At 59.5% G+C, this 19918-nt stretch overlaps 2 protein-coding genes across 5 annotated transcripts in view; one reads left to right on the forward strand and one right to left on the reverse strand.

Annotated features, from left to right (window-relative positions):
• The first annotated feature begins 3163 nt into the window (after positions 1–3163).
• TESC (tescalcin) lies at positions 3164–10765 on the forward strand. Of its 4 annotated transcripts, none has more exons than XM_072936149.1 (8): positions 3164–3424; positions 6722–6791; positions 8673–8753; positions 9037–9098; positions 9178–9239; positions 9302–9433; positions 10363–10410; positions 10510–10765. In XM_072936149.1, exons 1-8 carry the CDS (start codon positions 3367–3369, stop codon positions 10585–10587), a joined length of 591 nt encoding a protein of 196 aa, XP_072792250.1. In that variant the 5' UTR covers positions 3164–3366; the 3' UTR covers positions 10588–10765. The 4 variants fall into 4 exon arrangements, with proteins under 4 accessions (XP_072792250.1, XP_032607104.1, XP_072792249.1 ...); XM_072936148.1 differs by having other exon boundaries at positions 3210–3424; positions 8959–9098; XM_032751211.3 differs by having other exon boundaries at positions 3227–3424; positions 8959–9098; positions 9302–9409.
• A 6647-nt stretch (positions 10766–17412) lies between these two features.
• FBXW8 (F-box and WD repeat domain containing 8) overlaps positions 17413–19918 on the reverse strand; it is a 58273-nt gene continuing 55767 nt past the window's right edge. Inside the window, exons 10-11 of the mRNA XM_030285899.4 lie at positions 19619–19735; positions 17413–18957 (exon numbers count right to left, since the gene is read on the reverse strand). Coding sequence (XP_030141759.4) covers positions 18813–18957; positions 19619–19735 — 262 coding nt within the window. The 3' untranslated portion in view covers positions 17413–18812. The remainder of the gene's footprint in view (positions 18958–19618; positions 19736–19918) is intronic.

A 19918-nucleotide genomic window follows, 5' to 3' on the forward strand; every position in this document is an offset into this window, starting at 1 on the left:
ACTCTGTCTTTAAAGAATCCCAGACTGGTTGGGCTGGACAGGGCCTTAAAGCTCCTCTTGTTCCATGGGCAGGGACACCTGCACTGTCCCAGGTTGTCCTGACAGGAACTTGGAGGGAGGAGGAGTTTCCATTGTGAAGCAGGGTAGGGAATCCAGGCAAACAATCTGAGATTCCATCTCTTGTTCTTGAGGGTTGGAGTAGACCCCAGCCCTCCAACCCATTGTGAAAGCAGATCCCAAAAGTTTCCTGGCAGGGATGCAAGGTTGGGAAAGGGGCTGGCGAGTCCCAGGGTGGCTGAGAAGGGGCAGAGCAGGGCCTGAGCTCCCCATTCCCAGCTGTCAGCAGGATTCCTGGGATTTTGTGCTCCCTTCTGCTGCCACCTGGGCCTCTCTCCAGTGCACCCAGGGAATTGCAGAGCTCACAGGAGCCACAGAAAGCATCCAGGGTTTCCCTGAGAGCGGCCAGTGCTTGCCAGCCCACCTGGAAGCTGCTGGGTGCCTCAGGGGTCCCAGAGCAGCCAGCAGGGCCCTTTGGTGCCTCTTTTGGGGCCACTCTGTGCTCACACCAGCCTGGCCCAGGAGGGAGTGTGGGAGCTGTTGCTCACCACAGGCTGGGGTGGCCTGGGGTGCAGAAGGGTTGGGTACTCAGGGCAGCCCTGAAACCAAATTCCCATCCCTCTGGCAGGAGGTTTTTGGAGGGGCTGTGACCTCAGGCAGCTCTGCCTGCTCTGGGTGCTGCCCACATCCACACCTGTGGGTGTTGGGGTCACCCAGAGCACCAACACAGCCTTGGAGGTGCCAAATTTGGAAAGACTGAGCTGTTTCAGTGTGTTTTCCACACAACCTCAGGCCAGGGGCCAAGTCAGATTTTGGGATTTGACACAAACCCAAAGGGAATGGTGAGCTCCCTTGGTCCCTGATTTGGGACAGGTGTCCCCACTGCCTCCAGTGCTGCTTGCCCTGGGTGGGGTCTTTGGTTGTGGGGAGGAGAAACTACCCTGTGAGCACCTGCAGCTGTGGGGGGGGGCTCAGCCCAGCATCCAGGGTGGCCAGGGAGAGCTGGAAACCCTCAGGATACATCCAGGGTGGCTAGGGAGAGCTGGAAACCCTCAGGATACATCCAGGGTAACCAGGGAGAGCTGGAAACCCCCCAGGATATATCCAGGGTGGCCAGGGAGAGCTGGAAACCCCCAGGACACATCCAGGGTGGCCAGGGAGAGCTGGAAACCCTCAGGATACATCCAGGGTGGCCAGAGAGAGCTGGAAACCCCCAGGGTGGCCAGGGAGAGCTGGAAACCCCCCAGGACACATCCAGGGTGACCAGGGAGAGCTGGAAACCTTCAGGATAACTGTGTCCATGCTGGAACAGCCTCTTGGAATGCACCTGGGTTCCCACAGGCTGCACATCCACGGCCCAGCACTGTGGGAACACCTCTGTGGGACGGTGGGGTGACATTTGGGGTTTGCACAGGCACAGTCCCCTTTTCCCAGGGGGACAGCAGTGGATTCCAAACACTCCTTGTGTGTGCCTGGCTGGTGTCTGGATCCGTGGTGTCCGTGTTAAAGGTGCTGCTGGTGCTGTCCGTGGGGATTTGTCCTGTCCTGTGTGTGGAGCTCTCCCAGGAAGGCTCGTGGGGCTTTCTGGAGGAGCTGGAATTGCCTCCCCTCTCTCCCTGCCAGGTCCCTCCTGTGCAGTGCACAGTCCTGGGGGGCAGGGGGTGAATTCCCTGCAGTCATTTCCTGCTCTCCCTTCCCTTTCCATGTCACCGGTCCTGTCCTGGGCACAGAACATCCTCAAATCCAGAGGGGGAAGGAGAACATCCAGAATGGGACAAGAGGAGGCTGGGAAGGGGTGGGGAGCCAGGAGTACTCACTGGCTGGATGGTGAGGAAAAGCCAGGGCTGGTTCTGGGCTTTGCCACTGGGTGCTGGCACTCGGGGATATTCCAGGTAGTGCCATTCCCAGGCAGTGCCATTCCCAGGCAGCAGTGCCATTCCCGGGCAGTGCCATTCCCAGGCAGCAGTGCCATTCCTGGGCAGTGCCATTCCCAGGCAGTGCCATCCTGGGCAGTGCCATTCCTGGGCAGTGCCATTCCTGGGCAGTGCCATTCCCAGGCAGCAGTGCCATTCCTGGGCAGTGCCATTCCCAGGCAGTGCCATCCTGGGCAGTGCCATTCCTGGGCAGCAGTCCTGTGGGCAGCAGCATCCCTGGGAGGTCTCTCCACCCTTGGGGACCGAGGTCTGGGTGTGCTGCTGCTCCAGGCCAGGCTGAGGAGCTGCTGTGCCCTCCTGGCTCCTCTTGGGAAGCCCTCTGGAGCCATCCTGACACAGCCGAGGGTGGGCAGTGAGGAGTTTGTCCCCAGGAGCATCCAGAGCAGCCAGGCAGAGCTGTGGGAGCAGGGGATGAGGAGGAAAGGGCTGCTCTGGCCTGGAGAAGGGTCCCTGGGATCTCTGCTCCTTTCCAGGCCATCTCCACCCTCACACGAGCTGGCTCCAGGTACTGCCCTGACCCTTATGGGCACCTCCAGGGATATCCCAGCTCTGAGGGCCCTGCCTGTCCCTGCTGCCTCTTCCCCATGGGGCACACGGGGACTGCCAGCAGGGACACAGTGCTGCATTTATTTCCCACCTCCTTCCCTCCTCCCCTCTGGGAGTGCCTGGGCTGGGCAAAATTCCACATTGGATGGAAAACTGCTTGCCCAGGGATGGAGGCTGAGGAGCGCTGAGCCCCAGGGCCCCTGACGCTGATGGGGACATCTCTCCTTTCTCCGTTTTTATTTATAAACAGGTATTTTCCCGGACAGCTGGAGGCTGGGAATGATTTCATTCCTTTCCTGTTTATATTTGGCTTTAAGCAAATAAACACCACTGCCTTGCTACCTGCTGCCGCGGTGTGCTGTGCTGTTTGAGCCGCTCCCAGACCTCTGCCTGCGCTCCTGGGAGGGCTCTGGGACGTGGGTGACATGTCCCTGCCGTGCCAGTGTGGCACAGGGGCGATGCTGACAGAGCCAAAGCTGCCTCCTGGGGCATCCCCCCTCACGGGGGTCCCTCTGGGCGTCCCCCTTTGTCTGCCAAGGCAGTGCCAAGGCTGGGGCTGCGGGCGGGAGCCGCTGCGGGGTATCCATGGGGAGATCCGGGGGCAGCTCCGGAGCCGGGAGCGGGGCACAGCCGGGGGTTCCCGGTGCTCGCAGCCGCTACCGGGGCCGTCCCCGTTCCCGAGGGTGCCACCCCCGCGCTGCCTCGGGGCGGGGGCGCGCAGGGCCCCGGGGCCGCATCGCCGCCGCCGCCGCCTCCCGCCGCGCCCGCCCTTAAAAGCGGCGGCGGCTCCGGTGCAGCGCCCGCGGCGGCGCTCCCGGCACGGGCCGGGATGGGCTCCGCGCACTCCGTGCCCGCCGAGATGCGGGAGCTGGCGGACAGGACGGGCTGTGAGTACCGGGGACCCGCGGGGGCCGCGCTGCCGCCGCCCCGGCTCATCCCCGCCGGAGGGGCCAGCGGGACCCGCGGGGGACGCGTCACCCGGGGAGGGACGGGGGCGGACAGGAGATGTCACCTGGGTGGCCGGGGGGCTGCAGGAGGTGGCGCTCGGGGAGGGGGACGGACAGGAGATGTCACCTGGGTGGCCGGGGGGCTGCAGGAGGTGGCGCTCGGGCCGGGCGGGGGATGCGGGACGCGCCGTGTGAGCCGCGGGGAGGGTGCGGGGATGTCACTCGGGAGGGTGCGGAGAGCGGGATGTGACACCTGGGGGACGCAGCGCGGGGAGGGTGTAGGACTGTCACCAGAGGGTGCCACCATGTCACCCTGGGCGTGCAGCCGTGTCCCCGCTGCCACCGTGCCACCAGCCGGGGCGTCGAGCGGCCACACGTGCGAGCCCCAGCCAGGCTCTGCCACCCGCGCCACCGAGCAGGGAGGGCATTGTCCCCGCACGGGGACACACCGCGCTGTGACACCGCCGGGGCGCGGCAGGGGAAGGGACAGGGACGGGGAAAGGGACCCAGGGCTCCCCGCAGGGCCCGGGCCGTGGGACGGGGTGGCCGTGGAGTGTCACCGCTCCAGGACGCGGCAGCTCCGGGCACGGGATCGGGGAGCTCCCTGGGGCGGCTCTGCCCACGGCCAAAGGGTCCTCAGTGCTGCTGCTGCTCCTGGGGTCACATCTCACTTCATCTCTCCTCTCCTCTCCTCTCCTCTCCTCTCCTCTCCTCTCCTCTCCTCTCCTCTCCTCTCCTCTCCTCTCCTCTCCTCTCCTCTCCTCTCCTCTCCTCTCCTCTCCTCTCCTCTCCTCTCCTCTCCTCTCCTCTCCTCTCCTCTCCTCTCCTCTCCTCTCCTCTCCTCTCCTCTCCTCTCCTCTCCTCTCCTCTCCTCTCCTCTCCTCTCCTCTCCTCTCCTCTCCTCTCCTCTCCTCTCCTCTCCTCTCCTCTCCTCTCCTCTCCTCTCCTCTCCTCTCCTCTCCTCTCGAGGGCTGATTCCCCTCACCCCAGGAGCTCGGGGAGCCCGCGGGGTGCCAGCCTGGCAGCCCAGGGTGGGAGGAGGATTTTGGGGAACCCCCTGGCCCGGGGACCCTGCAGCGGCACCACCTGCCCGTGGGAGGCTCCTCCCCGGTGCCCCGTGGATCAGCGAGGGCAACACCCAAAAATCTCCTCGAAGGCAGAGGAGGGAGGGCAGGGGGAGCCCGTAACTCCAAGCCGTGCCTGGGGGGCTCCCCCCGAGCTGTGGCTGCTGCCGGAATCCCGGGGAATTCAGGAATTCAGGGCAGGGACAGGGCAGAGCCACCTGCAGGTGCCCATGGCTCTTCCTTTGCCCTCTGCCCCATGGAGGGACACCCTGAGGGGCTGCTCGGGGCATTCCCCTCCCTCCCTCTGTGTGCTCCAGCCCAGAGCTGCCCTTTCCCTTTGCTCAAGCAGCACAAACCACACGAGGCTGGGAACAGCAAGCAGCTCCCTTTGCTTTAAATCCCATTTTTCCCCCGTTAGAGGAGGCTGCTGTGCTTGGACACGGGCCTGCAGCATCAAGATGCTTCTCAGGGACACGAGCAGCCTCTGCTGCCCTTGAGCCAGCCCTTCTTCCAGCAAAGCTTTTGCCTTTTCTGCAGATTTTCCCTTTTTTTTTCCCCAGAAAGCAGCCAAGCAGTGCCACTTTTACAGGACAGAGCAATGCTGGGAGAGTGCAACACCTGGGATGGGGAAAGAGGGAGGAAAAGCCTCCTCCAGCCTTTCAGGGCCGGCCCAGCCACGAGCATCTGACCCAGCTCTGTCCCCTTGGTGCCTGGGACATTTTTCTGAGAGATCAAAGCTTTTTGGTGTGACCCGAGCCCCAGCTGCTGCAGGCTTGGTGGCCCAGCTGCTCCCATGGTGACAGCGATGTCGTCAGGGCAGAGAGCGAAAGGTCACCTCAGCATGGCCAAAATTGGAAAGCAAAGCAGCCCAGGGAAAGTTGCCATGGGACAGCAGCAGAGCAGCCCAGGGATGGGATGGGATGGGGGGAGAAAACATCCAGGGGATGGATCAGTGGGGCCTGGGCATCCTCACCTGGGAGCCAGCGGGGCCAAGGGGGAGGTAAAGGGGGTTTGAGGCCTCAGTGGGGCTGGTGACACCCATCCTGCACAGGAGATGGTGACACCCATCCTCAGAGGGGCTGGTGACACCCAGGCAGGCTCAGGCCCCACTGATCCGCCCTGCCCAGTTGGGTTTTCCAGAGGGCTGAGCAGGCCCAGCCCCGCTGATCAATACAGCTGCTATTTCCAGGCTGTGAAGCAGTGGGAAAGCAAAGGACATTATTTTACCATCATAAAAAGGAGTGAGGCAGGCAGCTCAGCCCAGCTCTGACCCTGCTGGCTTGCTGTAATTAACCCTTTGCAACCCCTCAGCCATGCTTTAATGTGGTTTTATGTCTCTCTGTGATGCCAGGAGTGGCTGATTTCCAGCTGCTGGGGCAGCCCTGCCCGTGCCCAGCCCCAGGCGGAGCCTGTGTGCCCAGCTGTGCCCAGACAGAGCCCCCAGCTCACAGGGGCACAGCTCCACAGCACTTCCCTGGCTCCTGGGAATGGCCCCTGTCAATATTTGCTCGGTGACAGCCCCTGCAGAGCAGCAGGGGAAGATAAACTCACCTGTGCTGAGCTCAGGCTGAACCCAGCACTTGTGGGGCTCAAAGGGAGCTGCTGGTCCCCCCTTGCAGCCCTGGGGTGCATCCCTGGGGCAGTGCCCACCCCGATGGTTTGTGGCTCACCCTCAGCAGCCAGGCGTTGATTTTGGGGGGCTGCTGTGCCCCCTCCGTGCCCTTTCCTCTCCCCTGGCAAGGGGAAGGTGGCTGCTGGCAGGATTTCTGATCCCAGAGTTGTTTCCTGCAGCTGCCATGGCTGTGGATGGGGAGGCACCTCCTGGCTCCGGGCAGAGCCGGGGCAGGGCGAGAGGAACTGTGCCAACAACCCCCAAAAATGCCAGGCCTGTTCCGATGGGCTGGCAGCAGGGATCCTGAGCTGGGGGTGGGATCCCACTGTGCCATGCTGTGCCATGCTGGGCCATGCTGGGCCAGGGAATGCCCTGCAGACGGGACAGGGAATAAACCAGCCCTTGGCACCGTCAGGGATGCAGAGGGACCGCAGGGGAACGGGGGTGGCACAGGAGTGCCCAGGACCCTGCCCCACTGCTGAGGTGTGGGGACAGGCACAGGGGGGTGTCCCCAGGGTCCCTGGGGCTCAGCCCCTGTCACCTCTGTCCTCCCCCTGGCAGTCACCTCCGAGCAGATCGAGCACCTGCACCGGCGCTTCAAGCAGCTGAGCCAGGACCAGCTGACGATCCGGTACGGGAACGCCCCACATCAACCCCAGCCCCATGGCAACCCCAGCCCCACATCCACCCCAGCCCCACATCAATCCCAGCCCCACATCCACCCCAGCCCCACATCAATCCCAGCCCCACATCAACCCCAGCCCCACATCCACCCCAGCCCCACATCCACCCCAGCCCTACATCAATCCCAGCCCCACATCAATCCCAGCCCCACGGCAACCCCAGCCCCACATCGACCCCAGCCCCACATCACCCCCAGCCCCACATCAGCCCCAGCCCCATATCAATCCCAGCCCCCCACCAACCCCAGCCCCACATCACCCCCAGCCCCACATCCACCCCAGCCCCACATCCACCCCAGCCCCACATCAATCCCAGCCCCACATCAACCCCAGCCCCACATCACCCCCAGCCCCACATCAACCCCAGCCCCACATCGACCCCAGCCCCACATCAATTCCAGCCCCATGGCAATCCCAGCCCCACATCAATCCCAGCCCCACATCCACCCCAGCCCCACATCAATCCCAGCCCCAAGGCAATCCCAGCCCCACATCAATCCCAGCCCCAAGGCAATCCCAGCCCCAGAGCAATCCCAGCCCCACATCAACCCCAGCCCCACATCCACCCCAGCCCCACATCAATTCCAGCCCCACAGCAATCCCAGCCCTATTGCAATCCCAGCCCCACAGCATCCCAGCCCCACACCAACCCCAGCCCCACATCCACCCCAGCCCCACATCAATCCCAGCCCCACATCAACCCCAGCCCCACATCCACCCCAGCCCCACATCCACCCCAGCCCCACATCAATCCCAGCTCCACACCAACCCCAGCCCCACATCGACCCCAGCCCCACATCAGTCCCAGCCCCACACCAACCCCAGCCCCACACCAACCCCAGCCCCACATCAACCCCAGCCCCACATCAATCCCAGCCCCATGGCAACCCCAGCCCCATGGCAATCCCAGCCCCACATCAACCCCAGCCCCACATCAATCCCAGCCCCAGGGCAATCCCAGTCCCACTTCATTCCCATCCCCATCACCATTCCAGCCCCACTGCAATCCCAGTCCCACTGCAATCCCAGCCCAGTTACAATTCCAACCCCATGGCAATCCCAGCCCTATTGCAATCCCAGCCCCACAGCATCCCAGCCCCACTGCCAGGGCCACCCCCAGCATGTCCCTTTCCCTGGGCTGCCCCAGGCTGCCAGTCCAGGTTGGGATTCTGAGTGTCCTTCCAGCCACCCCTGAGCCACCCCTGAGCCATCCCTGAGCCAGCTCCTGCAGGTGGCCTTACAAACATTCCAAGGAAAACCACCCAGTGACACGGTGGCCTGGGAGCAGGGGCGCTCCTGACAAACATCTCATCACTGCCCAGCTTTACAAGCAGTTTTGGGGAGGGAAGGGGGGGTTGCAGTTGCTCCTGTCCCTCTCCTCCACTGGGAATTGGAGAGCTCCGAGCTCCCGCTGCTCTCTGCTCCCCGGGGTTATTTCTTGGCTCATTTGCTTTATAAATCCCGGAGAGCAAATGCCCAGCACGGGCTCAGCACAGAGCTGAGGGGAGGGTGGACAGCAGGATCTCCTTGCTGTGCCTTAGTGAGCCCTGCTCGAGGCCCTTTCCCTGGGAAAACTCCAAAATCCGTGGCAGGTGGAGCCATGCAAAGGGCCCTGGGGTCATCCTAAGAGCTTCCCCAAGGCCCACCCTAGTGGGACCAGATCCCTGAGTGCAGACTTGCTCTCAGTCTGAATGGAAGAAAAAGGGTTTTTATCCAAAACTCCTTTATTTCTCCATGATTGCTTTGGAAGGAAGGGTTGGGTGTCTCGGGGGAGAGCTTCTCCCTCCTCCCACCTCCCTCAGGCTCTGAGCTCTGTGTCCCCTCTGCAGCAAGGAGAACTTTGACAGCATTCCCGACCTGGAGTTCAACCCCATCAGGGGGAAAATCGTCCACGCCTTTTTTGACAAGCGGTGAGAACCCCCCAGCACCCCGGGAGGGAGGATTTATCCTCTGGAAATGGGATGGGGCTGGGCAAGGACCTTCCCCCTAAGGGCTGGGGTGGAACCAGGTGGAAAATAAACATTTAAGCTGAATTTTGGGGACGAAGCAGAGCTTTGCTGGGGGCGTGGTGATGCTGTGGGGGCTCCCCATCACCGAGGGCTCCGGCACCCCCAGGAACCTGCGGCAGGAGTCGGACGGGCTGGCGGACGAGATCAACTTCGAGGATTTCCTGACCATCATGTCCTACTTCAGACCCATCGAGATGAACATGGACGAGGAGCAGCTGGAGCGCTTCCGGAAGGAGAAGCTGAAATGTGAGGCTGTCCCCGAGCCTGGGCTGTGGGGCTGGTGGGAAGGGGCTGCCCTGACCCTGCCACCCCCCATCCCTCACAGTCCTGTTCCACATGTACGACTCGGACCACGACGGGAAGATCACGCTGCAGGAGTACAGAAATGTAAGGGGGGCCCCTCCTGCCCCACGCCCACCCCCAGGCCTGCCTGACCCTGTGCCTTGCAGGTGGTGGAGGAGCTGCTCTCAGGGAACCCCCACCTGGAGAAGGAGTCGGCTCGATCCATCGCCGACGGGGCCATGATGGAGGCAGCCAGCATCTGTGTGGGGCAAATGGTGGGAGCCTGTGTGTCGGAATCTGTGGGTATTGGTGATTCTGAGATTGTAAAAGTCTCTGTCTGTCAGCCCCGCTGCCAAAGCAGAAGCCATAATTGGTCTGTGCTGTTTCAAGGGTGTTTATTCTGTTTATCTCTAACATGTTCTGCTGCCCTGCCGCAGCTCTGTCCTGCAGGGCAGCGTGTGGGGCTCTGCCCTCAGTGGGATGGTACAAACATTAAATACCACAAACTACCTGTGCTGGATTTACAATAACGTGCCAATATCTGTCACCTACGTTGGACAGTGTGTCCCCAGCCTAAACCAACAGAAAAATGCCAACACCACGGTGAAACATGGAGGGCATGAAGAAGGAGAAAAAGGACAAGACACACCCAATTTCCTCCATCTTGTCCCCTCTGAACCCCTAATCTAGAATCCTAAAATTTTACTTTTTCACCCGTGCCACATTTAATTATTACTGATATCAAACACTCAGAGTTTGTAATTCATCCTGTAAGATTGAAAACTCTTTTCCATGGACAGAGATCACAGCCAGTGTCTCTGGGGGCTCTGTCCAGGGGGGTTCCTGACCCCTGCCAGGGTCCCAGGGCAGCCAGAGGGAAGCCCTGGGTTCCCACACCTGTGCTGGGAGCCGCTTCCCTGCTCTGCAGGGGCTCTGCTGGCCCCAAAAACGGGGCTGAAGGTGTCTCTGCTTCCCAGGTCGTCTCCCTGTGTTTGTCTGGAGGGGTTTTTTGCAGGCAGCAGCTTCCAGGGTGATGTTTTCTCATGAGCATCCCATAAACCCCCATCCTTCCTGCTTGTGGAAAGGGCTGCTCCTCTCAGCCGTGGGGCTTTGGGAAGCAATTTGGGGCTGGCCGTGGGGTTCGGGGCAGGAACCCGTGGGAGATGTGGCCCTGGCCGCCCCTCCCCATCACCCTGGGGCAGCTGCAATGTTTCCTCTCCCCGCGCAGGGCCCGGACCAGGTGTACGAGGGCATCACCTTCGAGGATTTCCTTAAGGTCGGTGGCAGCTCCGCCGTGTGCCCGGCAGGAGGGGCCGGGGCGGGCAGGGCAGGAGCGGGGGTGGCCCCGGCCCCGCTCAGCCCCGGCCCCCGGCAGATGTGGCAGGGCATCGACATCGAGACCAAGATGCACGTCCGCTTCCTCAACGTGGACACCATCGCTCACTGCTACTGAGGAGGAGGAGGAGGAGGAGGAGGAAAAGGAGGAGGAGGAGGAGGAGGAGGAGGATGACCCAGCAGCAGCTCCATGTCCTGTGACCCAGCCCCACGGTTCGTGCGCCTGTTCCACGCTGGGGCTGCCCTCTAGAAACATCAGAGGCTTTTATCTGTAATAAAAGATATTTCTCTTTTTAGTCCTCGCTGAGAAATTCTCCGCCCGTCAGGATGGGGGTGCAGAGGGGCAGGGATGGGGGTGCAGGGATGGGGGTGCAGAGGGGCAGGGATGGGGGTGCAGGGGGGCAGGGATGGGGATGCAGGGGGGCAGGGATGGGGATGCAGAGGGGCAGGGATGGGGATGTAGGGGGGCAGGGATGGGGATGAAGAAGGGCAGGGATGGGGGTGCAGAGGGGCAGGGATGGGGATGCAGGGGGGCAGGGATGGGAGTGCAGGGGGGCAGGGATGGGGGTGCAGAGGGGCGGGGATGGGGATGAAGAAGGGCAGGGATGGGGGTGCAGGGGGGCAGGGATGGGGGTGCAGAGGGGCAGGGATGGGGGTGCAGAGGGGCAGGGATGGGGTGCAGGGGGGCAGGGATGGGGGTGCAGAGGGGCAGGAGCTGAAGGCAGCACCCGCGGCACCCTCAGGGACTCCACGTCCCGCTCTGCATCCTGCAGGGAAGGCGCTGGCAGCCGCACAAGGAATATTCCCAGTTCAATCCCAAACCATCCCCCGCGGCCAGAGGCGGGCAGAAGGAGCCCCGAGCAGCAGCAGGGACGCGGGGACGTGGGCTCCTGGCAAGCAGGTGGCTTCTGCCCCCACATGTTCCCGCTAGAACAAGCGCCGCACCGGGGGCTGTTTGCCGGCCTTAGTGACTGCAGGGCTCCTTCTGTCTCTAAGGCAGCCTGAGCTGGCGGGAGGCAGGCAGGGGAGAAAGGGCAACGGCTATTTTTAGGAAAGCAAGGGCAGATTTATTTGTTTGATCACAAAGCAGGAGGGGCTGGGAGCGGCAGAGCCCGCAGGTGAGGAGGCGATGGGCACGGAACCAGCCGGCAGCAGCACCCCCTCCTATTTTCCCGCATTACTGGGGGTCTCTGCTCTGCACCCCCACACCCAGGGCGCATTTAGGGCTTCCGACCCCTCCGAAGTGCCCCTGTCCGTTCGGAGCATCCCCCGGAGCCGCGGCCGGGGGAAGGACCAGCGCTGCCCCCCAGGTCCTGGCCCGCAGGGACCGCCCGGGGATGGAGCCGGTCCCGTGTCCCCCCGGGAATGTCCCCCGGGCTGGGCCGGGCTGGGAGGGAGGGCGCGATGGGGATGGAGCTGCGGCTCTCCCGGAGGAGCCTTCGGGCCCTGCCGGGCTCCTGGTGCTGCCCCCCAGCCTGGGCTGCGATTGCGGGGCTCCGGGTTCCCTCCGGCTCTCCTCGGGCCCCTCTGGGCACCCCCATGGCCCCGGCAAGTCCTCCTTCTCCTCCTCCTCCTCCTGAGCTTCTCCTCCTCCTCCTGAACTTCTCCTTCTCCTCCTGAACTTCTTCTCCTGAACTCCTCCTCCTCCTCCTGAGCTTCTCCTTCTCCTCCTGAGCTTCTCCTCCTCCTCCTGAGCTTCTCCTCCTCCTCCTGAACTTCTCATCCTCCTCCTGAACTTGTCCTTCTCCTCCTGAACTTCTCCTCCTCCTCCTGAACTTCTCCTCCTCCTCCTCCTCCTGAACTTCTCCTTCTCCTGAACTTCTCCTCCTCCTCCTGAACTTCTCCTTCTCCTCCTGAACTTCTCCTCCTCATTCTCCTGAACTTCTCCTCCTCCTCCTGAACTTCTCCTCCTCCTCCTCCTCCTGAACTTCTCCTTCTCCTCCTGAGCTTCTCCTTCTCCTCCTGAACTTCTCTTCCTCCTCCTGAGCTTCTCCTCCTCCTCCTGAACTTCTCCTCCTCCTCCTCCTGAACTTCTCCTCCTCCTCCTGAATTTCTCCTCCTCCTCCTGAACTTCTCCTCCTCCTCCTCCTCCTGAATTTCTCCTCCTCCTCCTGAGCTTCTCCTCCTCCTCCTGAGCTTCTCCTCCTCCTCCTCCTCCTGAACTTCTCCTCCTCCTCCTCCTCCTGAATTTCTCCTCCTCCTCCTGAACTTCTCCTTCTCCTCCTGAACTTCTCCTCCTCCTCCTCCTGAGCTTCTCCTTCTCCTGAACTTCTTCTCCTGAACTCCTCCTCCTCCTGAACTTCTCTTCCTCCTCCTCCTGAACTTCTCCTCCTTCTCCTCCTGAACTTCTCCTTCTCCTCCTGAGCTTCTCCTTCTCCTGAACTTCTCCTCCTCCTCCTGAGCTTCTCCTCCTCCTCCTCCTGAACTTCTTCTCCTCCTGAACTTCTCCTTCTCCTCCTGAACTTCTTCTCCTCCTGAACTTCTCCTTCTCCTCCTGAACTTCTCCTCCTCCTCCTGAACTTCTCCTCCTCCTCCTGAGCTTCTCCTCCTCCTCCTCCTGAACTTCTCCTCCTCCTCCTGAGCTTCTCCTTCTCCTCCTGATCTACTTCTCCTCCTCCTGAGCTTCTCCTCCTCCTCCTGAGCTTCTCCTTCTCCTCCTGAACTTCTCCTCCTCCTCCTGAACTTCTCCTTCTCCTCCTGAACTTCTCCTCCTGAACTTCTCCTCCTCCTTCTGAACTTCTCCTTCTCCTCCTGAACTTCTCCTTCTCCTCCTGAACTTCTCCTTCTCCTCCTGAACTTCTCCTTCTGAATTTCTCTTCCTTCTCCTGAACTTCTTCTCCTCCTCCTGAACTTCTTCTTCTCATCCTCCTCCTTCTCCCGAACTTCTCCTCCTCCTCCTCCTCCCCCGCCCTGTGCCGGCCCCTCAGCGCTCCCTCCCCACCCCGTGCACTCGAGGAACGACATCCAGCTCCCCCAAATCCCAACTTTCCGCAGCCAAGCCAGGCTCCTTTCCCTGTTTTCCCACTAAAACTTCCGCCCCACTCCCGAATCCAGCTGCCCGCTCCCTGCTCCCATCACGGTCCTGGCTGCTGCAAGGTCCTGTGCTGCTCCCAGCCGGGGCTGCAGGGGTTAACACCGCGGGGCTCCCCCTCCACACCCCGATTTCCCCGGAGGAACCACCCGGCAGGATCCGCACCAGCACGGGCCGGGAAGGGGAGACCAGGAGGAGTGAAGAGGATGGATGAGAGGATAATTGTTATCCCTTGAGTTAATTAGCTGCCCGCGGTATTCTGAGCTGCAAGGAAAGCGAGGGAGGTTGGGAAGCAGAGGCAGGAGCCAACACAAGCGGCTGCAGCGTTTTCCCTTTGCTTGTGTTGGGAATTCCCTGTGGAAACGGGAGTGGAGAGCAGGAGGAGGCTGGAGAGGGCAGGAGGGAGGGAGCCGGGAGTGGAGCCTGGTACCAGCCCAGCAAAGGGATGGAGCATCACGTTACACACGGCAAAGCCCAGCGAAACGAGGATAATCATCCCGAAAATCACAGGGAAAGCTGGCAAGGGCAAAGCTCCTGCACAGCAAAATCCTGCAAAGCCCAGAGCGTTCATAAAGGAAAATGGTTCTGTCGTGGGGCCAGGATGCGGCTCAGAGCTCCGTGGCACATCCCAGCCGTGGGCAGCAGGGGGTAATTGGGAAATTGAAGCTGCCTTCCAACCCGCTGGAAAACTCCAGGGAGGCTGACAAAGGCTGGGCAGCTCAGAGAGAGCAGCAGCTCTGGGATTGAGGAGAGGGGGGCTGGGTGAGCCCAGGAGTGCAGGGCAGGGACCTGGGCAGGTGTTGGCACAGAGGTTGGCACAGACTGACCCTCTCCCCCCGTCCATCAGCCACACTGCAGCTTGGGATGGCAGCAGAGACCCAACGAGGGGACACCGGGCCAGGAAGGGAGGGAGGGAGGAGCAGGAGGCAGCACAGACCCCACAGCCATGGAGCCAGGGCAGCCACCTGCAGCTGGTATTTTTAAGCTGGATTTTGGGGAGTTCCTCCTTCCTTTGAGTGGCTGAGGCAGGGGTGACAGAGGGAACCCCCTCCTGCAGCTCTGCCATGAACAGGAATTTGGTCCAGAGGCTGCAGGTCCACGGTTCTGGATGAAAATGTGCCAGATAAATCCTGACCTGGAACAGGCCCATTCCCCAGGTTTCTGCTGCAATCCAGCAGGACCTCCAGCCCCTGCTGCCCCACCTTCCCCTCTGGCAGCAGGGGGGACCCAGCTCCAGGTACCTGGAGTTCCAGGAGCATCCACTGAAGTGGAAATGAGCAGGCAGATGTCACTGGAGGAGAAGAGGCGACAGAGAGGACATGAACAGGTTCCTGCAGCACTCCAGAGCAGCTGTGGTCACCCCGCAGTGACAGCAGCTGGGACAGGGAGTGACAGAGGTGGGCAGGGCAGGAGAGCAGAGCTGGGTGGGAAAGGCCAGGGGGGAGAAAGGGGGTTCAGAGACCCCCAGAGCACCTCACAGAAAGCACCTCCTGCTCCTCCTGCCACCTCTCCTTAGATCAGGAGAGGGACGGTGTGGGACTCAGATTCAGGCAAGGAAAGAAACTGAGAGTTTCTAGCCAGGCAAAAAGCCTGGGAAAGAATGTAAATAATTCTTTATCTCTCTTGTTTTTCACATTGTTTATAGTTAAGTTCTATCACTGGGCATCAACCACTCTGCACCAATGCTGTGGTTTGTTTTCACTTCAGAACCAATGGATTTGGTCCTTGTGAAGCTCTGTATAAAAGAGCGGTGTATTTTGAATAAATCTGAGTTTTACTCTCACAGCCTTCTGAGTCAAGAGTCCCTTCATTCCCGTCCTGCCCCGGCAGTGACAGGATGGCAGCCCTGAAACCCCGGGGTGGCTCTTCCCTCGCTGACTGAGGACACCAGCAGAGGCAAGGAGCACTTTTGGGGCCGTGCTGGTGGCTTGAGCCGGGAGCAGGGCAGGGCAGGGGGATTTTCCAGCAGCCCTGCAGGATGGAGTCCAGGCTCCCCTGGAGCTGCTCCCTGTGGCACACCCACAGCTCCCCTGGGACCCCTCTCACCAGGACACAGACACCTCTTCTCAGCTGAGAATTGTGGCAAGCACATTCTCTCTCGCAGGATTTTTCATAGAGGAGCACAGAGAGAAAGAGAAAACAGTTTATATTTCTGCTCCTTGTTTTCCCATGTGGAATGTGTTTGGAGAATTGTTTCCCTGGGGTGAGTGCTTGGTTGGATTCTGGTGAGGATTGTTTGAGCCTGATGGACAATCCAACCCACCTGGGGCTGGACTCTTGAGAGGGTCACAAGTTGTGAGTTAGATATGATAGGTAGAAAAAGTAGGTTTGTAGTTTTAGTATCTCCTTTATATAGTCTATTAATGTATTATAGCATAGGTATAATAAAGAAATCATTCAGCCTCCTGAACTGGATCAGACACCATCATTTCCAGTAGAGGATCACTGCCACCAGCAGTGGACACCAGGACTCTCAGGGCTTTCCATGCCAAGCTGTTTCCTGCTGTGCTGCCTTTCGGCTCTGTGGCTGTCCCTGACCCCCTGTGTGAGCAGGACTCCAGCCTGACCTCTGCCAGCTCGGTCCACGCTGCTCCAACGTGCCCTGCCTGCAGCTCCTGAGCCCTCCCAAGGCAGATCTGCCCTTCCCGTGCCCTCCCTGAGCTGTGGGACCAAGCACGGGGCCCCTCCCTGCCCCTGAGCTTCCACCAGTGGGCTGGCAGCTCCAAAGGGGATTCCATCCCCAGCACCATGGGATTCTGCCCTTGAAATGAAGGCAGAGGCTCCACTTCAATGACCCCTTGATGCTTCAGTGTTGAGCTTTTATATTTTTCAGATTTTGTGCTTCAGTGTGTGGGTCTGGGCTTCACATGAGGGGATGCTGAGCTCTCTTCACAGAGCAGGGAGACAAAACAATTCCTTCTCTAGGTGGGACCAAGGATAAATGATCCAAATCTCAGCCCAGGAGCACAAACACCATGGGCTGAGGAGAGAAAAACAAGCAGGGTGGGACTGCCTGGGCTAAAGCTGGAATGGGACAATGAATTCCAAGGTGCAAATGGAGCAGAACTGATCAAAGTGAGAGACCCCATGGCATGTCGTGCATTTTGGGACCATTTTGGTTCATTTGGGTGCAGCCCTGGCTGGGCTCTGGTGCTGCCCAAGGTGGATCCATTGAGGAGATCCTTTAATAAATCCCTGCTTTATTCTTTAGCTCTGTCTAATCTCTGTTCTAGGGCAGCCCTCACAAGGCATTACCCTGACCCAAAGCTCAGCTGGTTTTTGCTCTCCCCAGCACCAAGGAGCACCAGGGGGAGCAGGACCATCCCTCCCCAAAAAGTCCCCACGGGACCTCTCCCACAGCCCCCCTCACCCACACTGCGAGTCAAACACAGCCTCCTCTGCTGTGGTGCAACCTCCCTCAATTAACTGCATTAATTAACAGGGAAAAGCCCCAGAGGAGCACCCCGGGGCAGCTGTGACTGTGAGCCCGACAGAGGGGACAGAGGGACAGAGGGACACTGGAGCTGCTCAGGAGCAGCCTGGCACAGCAGGGCAGGCGCAGAGGGAGCTCCGGGAAAAGGGCACAGCACAAACTTATCTGCTCCTTGCAGCAGGGAGGTGGAGGAGGAACAAAGCGGCTCCCAGATAATGAGGCGAGATAAGGGGAAGGGAGAACAATGAGATGGGAGCTCTCCCTGCTCGGCACATCGCAGAAAGCTCAGGGCTGGAGCAACCCCCAAAGTCATTTATGCTATAGAAACCATTATTTATTTGTCAGGTTTCAGCTGAACTCTTATCCAAACTGTGCATCCATGACACGTTCTGCTCTTCCAGGAAGGGAGGGAGGGAGCTGGCTTCCCAGAAGGTAGAGGAATTAAAAAAAAAATAAATAAAAAATAAGAAGACCAAAGCTTTATGACAGATTAAATTTATTGGTCAGACAGAATGGCTTTGCCCCTTGCACTTTTTGCGTATCTATCACATGTAAAAAGGTAACTTAAAAACCTAAACCGTGACATTTTAGCCCGGGGTGCTGGGAAACCACCCCAAGCCAAAGAAGGAGCAGCAGTGAACCCCAGCTGTCTGCAGGGCTGTCCCAGCACCTGCCCAGGGGTGAAGTGCCAGCCCAGCCCCTCTCCTGCAGGGCTGGGCACATTCCTCCACCTCTCCCTTCCCACTGATTCCATTAACCCAGGAAAAAAGGTGTGAGTTAAAACTTAACCTCAATTTAAACAGAACTGACACAGCTTTGGTTTGCACCAGTAAGTTTACAAGGGCAAATCACAATAAAATCATTTCAAATCAGTAAAAAGATCCATGCAGGACTGGAGCTCTTGTTCCCCAAACTGGTTTTACCTGTCTGTCGGTGCTACCTGGGCTTCAGGTAAAGCCTCACTCCTTGTTTCCACCTGAGCAGCACCTCCTGCCCCTCACCTGCTGCTCCCCCAAGAGCTTTGGGGCTCAGCACCCAGGGAGGGCACTCTGGCCACTGCATCCCTCCTGTTCCATGATCAATTCCCAGCTTGGAAGCAAGGACAGCACTGAAACCCTCCAGCTGCTGTGGAAGGACATGATCCAGCCAAGAACACACCTGACAACCTGAGCCAGCCCTTTGGCCCAGTGAACAGGGGTCAGCTCACCCTAAAAGGCTCAGGAACAAAATTCCACAGACAGATGTACACATACATTTAGAAAACATTTGATCCAGGATTTTAAAGGATTAAAAAAATAATTTATTCTAAAATAATTTTGATGTGTGTCTGCCCTGCTGAATTCCCAAGCATCCAGCCTGGCCTAGGGAACCTTTCCCTCCTTCTCTCCATCCCAATCCCTCTCCCAGCCATCTTCTGTGCATGGTCCTGTTGTCCTGTTCCCAGGCACATTCCAATGCACTCCAAGGAAAACAAGAACCAGCAGCTCAACACCAGGACAGACATTTCAAACATGTGGCTCACCACATGCTCTTTCCAAGTCCTTGGTGATTTTTTTCCTTCTTGGGGTAGGCAAGAACTCCTCAGAGAGCTCCCACCCCTCCAGTGTCCCACTCTGGCTTCCTGACCAGGATGGGACCTGCAGCATCTTTCCCACAAGCAGCAGGAATATTTTTGTTCACCCTGCAGCGCTCCCTTTCCCTCCTGAGCCTCTCCACTCCCCCAGGCCAGATGTGCCACACTGCAGCAGGGTGCTGCAGGGCAGTCCTGCCCTCTTTGGGTTCCCATCCCCAGGGCTTTCTGCAGCCCACACCGGCTCTTGGGTGCTCGTCCCACATGGATTTCCCCTTGCCCTGGTGGCCCCGGAGGCCGAGGAGTGCCCTAGATGCTGTCGTAGGGCACTGCCAGGCCGATGTTGTAGTTGTAACCGGACACCTCATCGTAGGAGGAGCGGCAGATGGGCAGGACGCTGTCCACGGCCAGCTGGTCCACGGAGAAGTCGTAGGAATAAATCACCCCTCGGTACCTGTGCACAAAACAAGCAGGACACGCCATTTCACCTCAGTGGGAAAGCAGGCAGAGGCAGGAATCACAATAAAAATGATGTGAATTGAAAGAGGCGATGCTGCAGGAGCTGGATGAAAACCCCCATCCCCTCTGCGGGAGGCTGAGCACTTTGAACAGGGAAAGCTCCCCCTGCTCCTCCCAGGAGCGCTCCAGGCTGGTGAATCATTCCCTGCAGCCCGCAGAGACGTGACTGTCATCTGCTGAGACATCTCCAGGCTCTCCAGCACGGGGGAAGATAAATACATTGGTATTTGATAGTTCAATTAGCACTAACAGCCATTTGAGATGCAAATACCAAAACCTGCAGCTTAAATGCCAGTAGTTTTCCTTTAGGAGGAGACAGCATTACTAATATTTCGAGCATGGAAAGGGCTGCATTCTCTGCCTGGCTTCAGTGGACTTTAATGTTCCCCTGCTGAGGAAAAAAAAAAAAGCTTTTTTTTTTTGTGCTCAAGCAAATCAAGAGCCAATTCATGGCTTGTTTTATGAACCTTACCCTTAAACTCTTTTAATTTTATTTTTTTGCTGCTATACCCTCTCTGTAAGTGCTCTGGGTGATGACTCAGGTGCTCGGGGTGCTATTTGAGAACAAAGCAGGTTGCTGAGGGCTGGCTTCTCACTTTCGGTGCAAGCTGGGGTCATCCTCGGTGATGCTGGAGCCTCGGGGGTTCTTCTCCTCGGGGATGTTGGCAGTGATCAGGCTGTGGGAATTGAACCACACGAGGCGCACTGGATGTCTGGAAAACAACCCAGAGCACGGGGTGAGCGGCCACCTGCACTGGACTCCCAAAATCCGCGTGCTGGGAAAGGAATGGCTTTGGAATAAACACGGAGCGATTGAAATCGGCGCCCTCCCCGCGGCCAGAGGCTGGGAACCTGCACTGCCGGCTCCTCCAGCCTGGAGCACATCCCACATCTTC

This window comes from Taeniopygia guttata, chromosome 15 (assembly GCF_048771995.1).
Source record: "Taeniopygia guttata chromosome 15, bTaeGut7.mat, whole genome shotgun sequence".
Taxonomy (NCBI): Eukaryota; Metazoa; Chordata; class Aves; order Passeriformes; family Estrildidae; genus Taeniopygia; species Taeniopygia guttata.

What these genes read in the sequence shown, in the direction of transcription:
- TESC (XM_072936148.1), top strand. Translation starts at nt 3,367, where the DNA reads ATGGGCTCCGCGCACTCCGTGCCCGCCGAGATGCGGGAGCTGGCGGAC. An exon ending in CCGGAAGGAGAAGCTGAAAT is followed by an intron (nt 9,099 to 9,177) that starts GTGAGGCTGTCC and finishes CATCCCTCACAG; the next exon opens with TCCTGTTCCACATGTACGAC. An exon ending in CGCTGCAGGAGTACAGAAAT is followed by an intron (nt 9,240 to 9,301) that starts GTAAGGGGGGCC and finishes TGTGCCTTGCAG; the next exon opens with GTGGTGGAGGAGCTGCTCTC.